Here is an 11,503-nt window from a genome sequence, read left to right on the forward strand (position 1 = left end):
TTGTTCAGACGTCTTGATATTCAAATCATGTTTAATGATACTCGTGTTTAAAGCTGGTGATGGTTGCTTGTTTTACAAGATGGGTGCTTGTTTTACAATTTGTGCATTCAACAGATTTGATGAAACAAAGTACTCATATATGACCTTCAACATATTCACAATTTTACACATTTTTTTGTCACTTGGCTTTTACAAGTGTTGTTTATCTCAGCTTCAAATTATGACACGTTTTTGTTTCTGTGCTCTTGTATACGTTAGTATACATTGATGAAATCATTATCACCGTCAATAATTGTAACACTAAGACGAGTCATAATTTGGAGCTGAGATAAAACATTAATTCCAAGATTTATGCTAAATCTCTAGCATTCTATTGATATTAATCCATTTCCATGACAAATTTGTGATTATGAAGCCTAGATAGGTATTCTTGGTACCCTAGCTTAATAAATCATCCACTGGTTAATTTAAATCTGAATTTGATCATGGAACTAAGCTTAATAAATCATTTGAGTTTTGAAGCTTGAATTGAAAATGGAGTTGATCTCTTTAATTAATGGACTAATAAAGTTTATGATATTTTCAACCGATTCCAATTATTAAAACTCAATTAGTTCCTTTGATGATTATGGATGTTTGGGGATTAAATATAGACACAAAAAAATAAAAAATAAATAAATAAAATAAAAAAACACCTTAAGTTTTGGTAAAAGAATTGCAAACAGTATGTCCACACAATTATATATAACATTTTGTGTTCTTGTATGCTTACGGTGTCCATAGGGGAAGGATTAGTGTATAGTTGTGAACAACATTTGTAATGTTGTATGCATCTTTACAAGCATTTTGGTTTATTTATAAGGGAGGAGGGAGTCATTCTCTCCCAACCCACTGAACCCACTACCACATCACTTTTCTCTTTTATTTTTCTTCATCTTTCCAAATCCACAACACACGGAAATCCTATCTTTTTGAACCCAACTCACTCAAATAAAAAAAATACAAAACAATCAAATGTAAAATCTTAATTAGCAATAGAGTTATCGGTCATACCACTCCCGCTTCAACGAGTGGGTTGATTGGTTTCACTAACCCACTTCATCATCTCTCTTTACTTTCTCTTTCTTATTTTCTTTTGTACCATGTGTTTTAAAACTTGTACCTTAGTTGTTTTGTATTTTTTTTAATTGAATGGGTTGAATGGGTTCAAAAAGATAGGATTTTCGTGTGTTGTGGGTTGAGAAAGATGAAGAAAAAAAGAGACAAAAATTAATGTGACAATGGGTTCGGTGGGTTGGGAGGGAATGACTCCCTCCTCCCTAAGGTCGTACGCTATATAGTGTACTCATGTGCACAACTATGTGATGGACAGCACCACATATCCATCGGTAACTGTTGAAGAAACCAAGGACTAATAAATCCCGAGATACTACTGGAAATATTACAGCATCTTTATAGTTGTAAATTAGATAAAAATTAGTTTGTAAATTAGCTATATTTTAGTCCTCTAATCTTGTACTTATTATAGTTTATTTCTTTCCTAGTTTAGGCCCTGTCATCATTATATATAAATAGCTATGGTGTGTATAAGAAATATTCAGAAAAAAAATATTTTTCATTGAATTCTTTGTTCTACATGGTATCAGAAAAACAAAGCCATGTCTATGGATCTCTGTCATTCCTTTTTCCGAGAGTGACCTTTCATCACTTCACATCACAGCTCACAAACTCATGGGCAGAACTACCTACAGTGGGATCAATCGGTAAAAAATGTCATTTGTGGGAGAGGAAAGCTCGTTTATCTCACCGGTGATATTCCTGCTCCTCCTTGATGGGTCAAAACCCTAATTACGATTTGATGAACATAATACGGAAAATGAGAACAAACACAATTATGAAGATATGTTGAATGATCAAACGATTTATTCATGAACGTAAGGAATAAATTACACTATAAGAACAGATTAATGTAAATCTACTATACCTAAGAAACCTCGTCATGTTTGGCGGCTACATTTTTCCTCACTCTTAACCCTAATTATAAATAATACATGACAATACATAGGGAATAAGACAAGTCTTGGGCTTTTAAACTATACTTCATCAATAGGGTCCATTGTCATAATACATGGAGTACTTTGAACCCTACATTATCCCCCTCAAATTATGGAATGGATGACAAGGCTTCAACTTCCAAAACAAGCATCTAGCAAATAAGAAAGGGTCTCGTGACGAGGAATATCAAAAGCGATCCACAAATCTTGATTCTTCGATAGTCTTCAAAAACAGGTTCTAGGATATGTAGACCAAGCACTAAAGTAATGTTTTTAAGCTACATTTTCTAATGTAATCCCAAAGATCTTCAAGAAAGTCAAACCCGCCATAAAAACCTATTTCATAATTAAGAAACAAAATCATTTCTTGTCTTTGAAGAACTCCCCCTCCAAGTTACAATGATCTTCAAATAAGCTAATGATATAACCCACTATAAAATATCATGTAAAAACCTAAATTTAAGATTCTTAACGTCACTTGATCGAGAAAATACTAGAAGTCGGAGATATATCAAGGCTTTAGACGAGCTCGATGAAGAACTTCTTCTATAAAAGCTACTTCTCTGTAAAAGCTTTAGATGAGCTCGATGAACAACTTCTTATGTAAAAGCTACTTTCATATTACTACCACAAGCTTCATTAAAAATCTTCAAATTTGAAAAGTCACAATCTAATTTCGAATGACCATATCAAATTATCCCCCTATTTATAATAAAAAAACATGATTATAAAACTTTCAAATGGTCACGAGAATGATCTTGAACGGATAAACAAATAATATGCTCCCCCGCGACAAAATGAAATAGACATTGAAGTTTAAAATCCGAAATAGTCGGAAAAATTTGACGTTATCGCGAAAAACGACTTTCTGAACCGCTAAGACTTGTTGGAATCCATAATTTTCTGTTCACGAAAAAATATGCACATTAAAAATCCAAATTTGTTCACCAGCCCTTAATTTTGCAAACAATTCCAAATATTGGGCAGAAACTGTCATTTGCTGAAAGACAAGGGACTGAAATGGTAATTCACATCATTATCCTTTTGATTTGTAACCAATTCTGAAAATGAACCAAAACTGTCAAGTTGCAAAAAATACAGGACCAGATGTGAAACTTAAGCCATCTTCCCCATTGAAACGAATAAAAGCAAATGGCAAAATTTATTCAAGAACCTTTGATTCTGAATCCATGAGACTGGTTCTGAGATCAACCAAAAGTCCGAGCTCCGTTCCACCCCTTCCGATTCCGAGCACCAGTTCGTTCCGAATCAAACGATCAAACACAGTCCCAATTGCGAATCGACGACTGCGAAACCCAGAAGATACAATTTGATGTGAGACAATGTAACTACGAAGCACCAGAAACATTTCAATTGCGAGGACACATCAATCAAATTGCGAGATCCAACAACTATAAAGCATCTGATTACGAGTCTGAACACATACGAAGCACCAAATGCGAGACTGAATTAACTGCGAGACATAGAAATTTCGAAGCATTCATTCCCATTACAAGACTATCATCACTGCGAAGGTATTTTTCCAATCTACAAAACAATTGACTTCAATTAAGAGACCTGCGCTCCGATGGCCTATGTTCTGACTGTCTTCATAGCTTCGCACCAACTGCCTTTGCAATTCCGATTGAGGGACAATTGATTCAAATTGTAATGCATCAAATACGACATTAAGATACTGATTGAACTCTATTAACTGTGAAGGCTTGTTCCAAATGCGAGATCAACAAACAAAATTGTCAGTTTATCGCAACAACTGTCTTCGTTTATTTAATCTGATTTTGACTTTTCTTTCTTTGACCATCGAAACTGATTACTAACAAACACCAAAATCTACTTTCTCAGATCGATTTCCAGATCAAACAACGCTACAGTCGAGTTCATCACCATTATTATATGTACTCACAAAAAACCTAAAACATCAAATCTCCGGATCATCATTAACTTCTCAGATCAAACAATCACGAAACAAAATTGAATTCAATGAACGAACGGATTGACTAGTATGAACACAAAATCAAATAAAATCAAAATTGATTTTGACAAAAGTATCGTTCACAAATAACGACTCAAGAATAGAAGAACAAAGAATTTCAAGATACAACAATTACAGATATGAGAAGAGTTGACTTGCAATATACGATATCGAAGAACGTTTATACCAATGAACAGAGATCAAAAATAATGGGCTCAAGAACAGTCAAAACTTAAACAATCAAAAGAAACATGGTCAAACAGTGAACAGTAGCCGACGATAATGGACTCAAGAACAGTGGAATGGACTTGAATAAATATGAATCAAAAACAATTGGGCTAATCAATGGAACTAGATCTGGGAAACAATAGAATAACCTTGGATTGAACAATTAATTAGATCTAATCATAAAATATGAACAAGATACGAATCGGATTAAAGGAAAATTACTCAGATGAATAGTAGAAGAATATCATGAATCTTCATGAATGGTAGAACAAATAAGAACTTTGATTCCAAACCGCCAAAACAACAAAGATCGTCAATAACTTGTGCAGAAAATCATCAAATCAAGATCCGATACTTCAAAAATCAATAGATCTTCAAAGACCTGCTCTGATACCACTTGTTGGGTCAAAACCCTAATTACGATTTAATGAACATAATACGGAAAATAAGAACAAACACAATTATGAAGATATGTCGAATGATCAAACGATTTATTCATGAACATGAAGAATAAATTACACTATAAGAACAAATTAATGTAAATCTACTCTACCTAAGAAACCCCATCATGTTTGGCGGCTACATTTTTCCTCACTCTTAACCTTAATTATGAATAAAACATGACAATATATAGGGAATAAGACAAGTCTTGGTCTTTTAACCTACCCTTCATCAAGGGGGGGGGGGGGGGGGTCCATGAAGGACTTTGAACCCTTAATATTCAATTCTCGAATCTCTTAATATTCATGTCTCATGATATTCATGTCTCACGATATGAAACTAAATTAGATAATTTTAAATTTACAGTCTCTAGTTTAAGTGATAGTTTAAAAAGGATCTCGTTTAAGTAATACTAACTTAACTGATCAAATCAGCAGGTAACATCAAAGAGTGAAAAGAGACGATTGTAGATTGAGAAATTGGAGTCGAATTTGTCTAGGTCTAGGGATGATTTAATTTATTTGCAACGAGACAATTTAGTTCTTTTGAAACAGCGAAACATTTTTTGTTTAATTGCTAAATGTCTTTATTTTAATATCAGGTGCATATTGACTGTGAAATAAGCAAGAATATCCATAAAATGATTTTGCCCTTTCTCGAATTGAAAGATGATGAAATCGATGCAGACTGCTAGAGGTGTGAATCTATTGTCTTTTCTGACGATGTCTCTGACTCTTAAAGAGGTGGACTGGACAAAATTGAAGCTTACATACAGTCCCACAAATTTTTTAAATTCATGATGTTCTACAATTCAAAGTGGATACTCGTGTACGATAATCATTTCAGTCAAATCTTTCCTTGATGTATCATCATTAAATGTATAATATGAGACATAAGTTGTAGTACCATTCACTTTTTTTCTTGCACCAAAATAGATTAGTGAATATATGAAGTTGGTTTGTGCAAACAACGTTTAAAATAGGCAAATATATGTGTTGTACCATTCTTGCTATCTGCAACCAATACTTTAGAGCAATGTTTGCATTTTGCTTTAACTTCATCATTCGGTTTAGATCTTTTAAAATAGGGTCAGGTTGGTGAACACATTGCTCTTATTGAACCGACAACTAGACCTTCATCTTCATTACATGTATCATCAATATGAGTCTCATCTTGTTGAGTAACATAATTAGTATTTACTTTATTAAACTGAACATCATGATGACCGGACATCCACATCTTCTCCAATGATTGTGTGGCATAGTGAACAGTCTATTGTAGGTTAGAAGGGCAAAATAAGCAGGTCGACATCCACTTTATGTCCCCATAAAGCACGCAAATAAGTTAAGGGACTGATTCGGCAAATTCGAAATACATTGTTAGGCTTTTGTGTCATTTTTCCTCAAATGAACTATTACAACAAAATGCAAAATCAATTTAAATTAACAGCTATCTATGACTAGTGATTACATGGACAAAAAACCTAAGGGGTGCTAACTAAAATTCGAGGCTCAAATAAACAACCCATTAAATCATTAAATTCATACAATTAACAAAACCATGTTAATAAATAAACTATCCTACAATGTTATCAGTTTACATAAAATTAGATAAACATATTCATATACATTTATATTTTTATCAATTAACAAAACCATGTTAAAAAATAAACAAGTATACATTGATAGTGTTATCACATTCAATAGTCAAGACTCAACAAAATTAGAAAAATGAACAGATTCACATATGTTCATATTGTTATAACTTCCTACAATGTTATCAAATTACATGAAATTAGCAAAGAAATTGACCTTGTATATGTTTAAACGAGTAAACGAATTGAGCTTGCAAGAAGGAAAAAAAAAAGATGAAATCAGCAGAAGACATGGATTTCGAATCAAGTTTGCAAAAAAAAAGGGTTAAAAGTTACCACTTTACCTTATGTGTTTATGTAACTGCATCGAGTTGAGGAAAACTTTATGTGTCGTCGCTGCCTTGATGTGTGGTACAGGAGGTCGGGGATCTGCGTCGATGATGGGAGTAGAGGCCAAGCTAAGCTGGCGAACAATGGAATCAACTACAAGAAACATGGATGTTAATTGCAAGGTGAACTGGAAGAATGGAAGTTAAGAGTGGGAATTGGTATACGCTCTAACCCTAAAGAGCGTATACCAATTCTCATTCCCAACTTCCATTTTTTTGGTTCACCTTGCGACCAACAATCACGTTTCTTTCAATTTTTTATCTTGTTTGCTGGTTTAGCCTTGCCTCCACTCCACTAACTAGCACATATCACCAACCTCAAGTTTGGCGCATCAAAGCAGTGATGACACATACAATTTGCCTCAGCCCGACACAGTTAGATAAACACATTAGGTAAGTAGTAACTTTTAACCTTTTTTCTTACAATATCAGTTTGAAATCTATGTCCTCTTACCGATTTCATCTTTTTTCTTGCAAGATCAATTCGTTTTACTCTTTTACAACGTTACAATGTCGATTTCTTAGCTAATTTTCATGTTTAACTGATTTAATGTGATTTGATAACATTGTAGGATGTTATAACAGCATAAATATATGTGAATATGTTCATTCTATCATATTTTGTTGAGTGTTGAATGTGATAACAGTATAAATATATAGTTGTTTATATGTTAGCATCGTTTTGTTAATTGATAACAATATGAATATATGTGAATTTGTTTATATGATTTCATGTAATCGGATAAAGTTGTAGGATCTTTATATCTTAACATGGTTCCGTTAATTATATGATTTTATGAGTTGTTTATTTGAGCCTTAAATTTTAGTTAGCACTTATTAGTTTTTTGCCAATGTAAAAACCAATCATAGGTTAGCTATTAACTTAAATTGATTTCGCATTTTGTTTTAATGGTTAATTTTATTGTTTGCTTATTTTCAGTGGATATGAATGCAAACAGCCCAAATCCTGCTCAAATTACAAGCAATAAAGGTGTAAAATTACAAGCAATAAAGGTGTAGGAGGTTCGTGTTCTAATCAAGTAAATACATACTCCGTTAATCGACAAGATGAGACGCATATTGATGATACATTCAAAAAAAAGCAATATGTTCACCAGCATGGGCCCATTTTAAAATATTTAATATGAATGGTGAAGAAACAAAATGCAAGCATTACTCTAAAGTATTTGGTTGCTATAGTGGGTGCACATAGCAAGAATGGTACAAAATATTTACTTACCCATTCTAAACGTTATTTACAAAAACCACCTTCAGATATTCGTCAATCTATCTTAGTGTAAGGAAAAAAATGGATGGTACTACAACTTATGTCTCAAACAATATATCTAATGTTGAAACATCAAGGAAATGTTTGGCTGAAATGATTATCGTACACGGATATCCACTTTCAAATGTAGAACATCATGGATTTAGAAAGTTTATGGGAAGTCTTCAACCTTTGTTTAAAGTTCTTTATCGAAACACCATCAAGAGCCACATAAAAAGTATTTATGATTACGAAAAGGATAAAACTACTACTAATTTCTATTTGCTTAAATGATGTTATAAACTTAATTTGTGGTGTACCCTCTGTAAGGTTTTAATTTGTCATTATTCCATTGTAGTTTTTTCCAAACATTTTTTTTTTTTGGTGTAGATATCGGGTTTTCGGGTCTATATCAGTTTCAGGTTTAGGGTCGGTTCGGGAGAATTTTCAACCTTTCAACCCTGATAAGGAGTCCCGATAAGAAACCCGTCAGGATGGGAACAAATTTTCATATCAGGTTCGAGGATGGGATACTCTACCCCGTCTCCAAACCCACCTCATTGTCATTCCTAATCCTCCACCTAGCCTCCTCCTGGCCCAAACTCGTCATCTCGACTCTTAGGGCTTCACCAATTCAATCCCAATCCAAATGACAGACAACTCACATGAAATTTTGCAATTTTCATAAATGCAAATTTGATCTCATGGTCTTCCTAAAAGCATACGAAGATTCCTCTCACCTATACGAAATTTGAGTGCACGGGTTTGGCCAATATTGTTGCTAACATTACATCGTTTCGATCTCTTTTCTCAAAACTTTGTGTTCCTCCAAACCTATGGTGCTATATGTTGGAGACATTACATTGTTTCATGCCATACAAAACATATAGATGTCGATAATCTCTCTGCTAAACCACTAACAAGAACAGCTATACCCCATATTGATACAGTTGTGGCCATTGTGGCCACCAAACCGCTACCCTCCCCTCAATTTTCTTTACTTTATATCAAGCTTCATGTTGGTAAACTCCCTTCATTTGAGAGACCATATCAAAACTAGTATGGGTCGTCATCCTTATTGTATATATGGTTCTTTAGAGTGTTAGGGTTTAGGTGTACTCCCTATTTTATATCATAGTGTATAGCAAAGAAGAGAATTCCTAAACCTAATGCGCCCAACATATCGGTTTGAGTTAAATCCTTCGACTTTGCTATCTCCTTATAAGCGATAAAGCATCAAGAGACTGTTTTCTACTACGTTCATAATACAAAACTCAAAAGGACCACAATACATGATGATAGCAACTAAGGTACATTGAACCAAACAAGATCTTGAATTAGTATTAAATGTTTTGCTGGATTCATATGAAGTTATAGGATATGATAATTAAGTATTCAACCATAACGGATGGGCAGGTTAACTAAAAGAATTAAGTTGCCACCATCAATCTGACAGGATAATTAATTACCCATAAATTAGAAGCTTTATATTATCATCATATCCTATGCAAAGGATTTACCCAGACTATTCACCCTTGAAACATAAATAATATGCACTAAAGTTTCACCAAACCCCCTAAAACATTTTATATCTCAAGTGTTAAATTCCAACATTGCACATAAATTGTAGTGATAAAAGTAACAATGTCAGAGGCACGCTTACCTTCATGATCACAGGTGATGCCTAGAGAAAAGATGTCCACCCCCAATGTATCAATCATCCTGAACACAAACAAAGAACAAGTTAGATTCAGCAAAAACGTTACTGATTAACCTTGAAACCAGAAAAGAAAATGAAACAGAAACAATAAAACCTTGAATTTTTCCCTTTCCTGTTCAAATCAATAGCAATCAGCTGCACATCACACCCAATGCAACTGCAACAACCATGAGCACCACCACCACCAGACAATCTTCATCGAACTGAGTTTGCAACAGAACACATTATTCACACAAGAAACGAAAGTAAAACTAGCTCCCTAAAATCACTCAATCGCAAACAAAAATAAGGAAATCAAGATCGAGACATGAATACCTTCGAATCAGAATCAGGGGTAAATGGAAGATTGTAAAGCAAACACCGATTGATTAATTAACACGCTAAAGAAATCTATAAACTATTACTGGGTATGCAGAAATCTAAGATGCACCCAAGGATAACATTTTACACAAATTACCCCTAAAAAGAGAACAATGTACTACAGCCTCTCTCTCTCTCTCACTCTCTCTTTCCTCACTTCTTCGCCTTCCTAGTTGCAGTAACTTTCTTCGCTATTGCTGGTTTGGGTTTCAAGCTCTTCGCAGATGCCTTCTTCACCGGTGTCTTCTTCGCAGCAGGCTTTGGAGCGGCGGCTGCTTTTTTCCCTGGAGTTGATTTAGCTGCTGTCTTTGCTACTTTAGCCGGTTTGGCAACAGTCTTGGCCTTCGGTTTCGCCTTGGCAGCTACGGCTTTTGGCTTTGCAGCGGGCTTGGCGGCGGCTTTTGGGGCTGCTGGCTTCGCTGCGGCCTTGGGAGCCGCTGCCTTGGGCTTAGCAGCAGGCTTGGCTTTCGCCGCGGGCTTAGCCTTAGCAGCTTTCTTCGGTTTCGCTGCTGTTTTCGCCTTGGGAGCTGCCTTGGGCTTGGCAGCGGCCTTCTTCTTAGCGGGTGCTTTTTTGGCAGCTGTCTTTGGCTTTGCAGCAGCTTTCTTCTTCGCCGGAGCACCTGTTGCCGTAGCTTTTGCCGGTAGCTTGTAGGAAGCCTTGACCTTAACTAGTTTACCAGCAGCAACGAATTTCTTCAATTGGGTGTATAAAAGCTTCTTAAAATTCGCTGGAAGATTCTTTTGTTTCCCCTCGATGAACTTAGTGATCGCATACTGGCTGGAACCAGTCCTCTCCTTCAACGTAACAATGGCGTCCTTAATCATCTGTAAACAAAATCAATCACGAACAAAGCATTAATCACAAAGATCAAATCATAATAGAACAATTTAAAAAGACAACAAATTGAAAACAATTCACACCTCGAAGTATGTTGGATGAAGAGAAGGACTTTTAGGTTTTCGGTTGGCAGATGGCTTCTTGGCTTTCTTTGGTTTTTCTTCAGCTGCCGGGACCTCGGGTTTCTCCTCCTGTGGGGCAGCGTCAGTGGAAACGACTTCCGGTGCAGTGGGCTCCGTCGCAACAATTGGTTCTTCAGTCGCCATCGCCGTTGGGTTTGGAATTCAAATCAAGCTCTGAAAATTGAATTTAGATCTGGAAATGCTAATCGAACTGAGATTGATTGCGATGATGGAATGTAGCGTCTGAGTGACAAAGATGAGTTTGTGGGGATTTAAATAATAAGGAGCATGAGGGACATATCTAAAAGCAGCGTTTTGATTGGTCCATATAGGGGTCACACGGATCGGACACCTAACTGGAATTTAAACATGAGCTGTTAGATTATTCACCATCAACGGCTTAGAATGACTCTTGTGAAGGTGGAGATGAAGTTTAGATGAGATGTATTATTCATTTTGGTGTGTTTCTATGCTCAATTAATTTGAGCATAACTGTA

The 11,503-nt window shown here is 35.2% G+C and overlaps 1 protein-coding gene across 1 annotated transcript; it reads right to left on the reverse strand.

The window, feature by feature from the left end:
* Nucleotides 1–10,032: 10,032 nt before the first annotated feature.
* On the reverse strand, nucleotides 10,033–11,263 carry LOC111920637 (histone H1). Its single transcript, XM_023916209.3, has 2 exons — nucleotides 10,968–11,263; nucleotides 10,033–10,871 (listed from the first exon to the last, which is right to left on the reverse strand). Exons 1-2 carry the CDS (start codon nucleotides 11,148–11,150, stop codon nucleotides 10,200–10,202), a joined length of 855 nt encoding a protein of 284 aa, XP_023771977.1. The 5' UTR covers nucleotides 11,151–11,263; the 3' UTR covers nucleotides 10,033–10,199.
* Between the last annotated feature and the right edge of the window lie 240 nt (nucleotides 11,264–11,503).

This window comes from Lactuca sativa, chromosome 5 (assembly GCF_002870075.4).
Source record: "Lactuca sativa cultivar Salinas chromosome 5, Lsat_Salinas_v11, whole genome shotgun sequence".
NCBI classification, from domain to species: Eukaryota; Viridiplantae; Streptophyta; class Magnoliopsida; order Asterales; family Asteraceae; genus Lactuca; species Lactuca sativa.

Bases quoted from the DNA above. Each gene is read 5' to 3' on its own strand.
- LOC111920637 (XM_023916209.3), bottom strand. From the start codon at position 11,150: ATGGCGACTGAAGAACCAATTGTTGCGACGGAGCCCACTGCACCGGAA. The intron at 10,872-10,967 runs GTGTGAATTGTT...TTTTGTTTACAG, and splicing joins TTCATCCAACATACTTCGAG to ATGATTAAGGACGCCATTGT.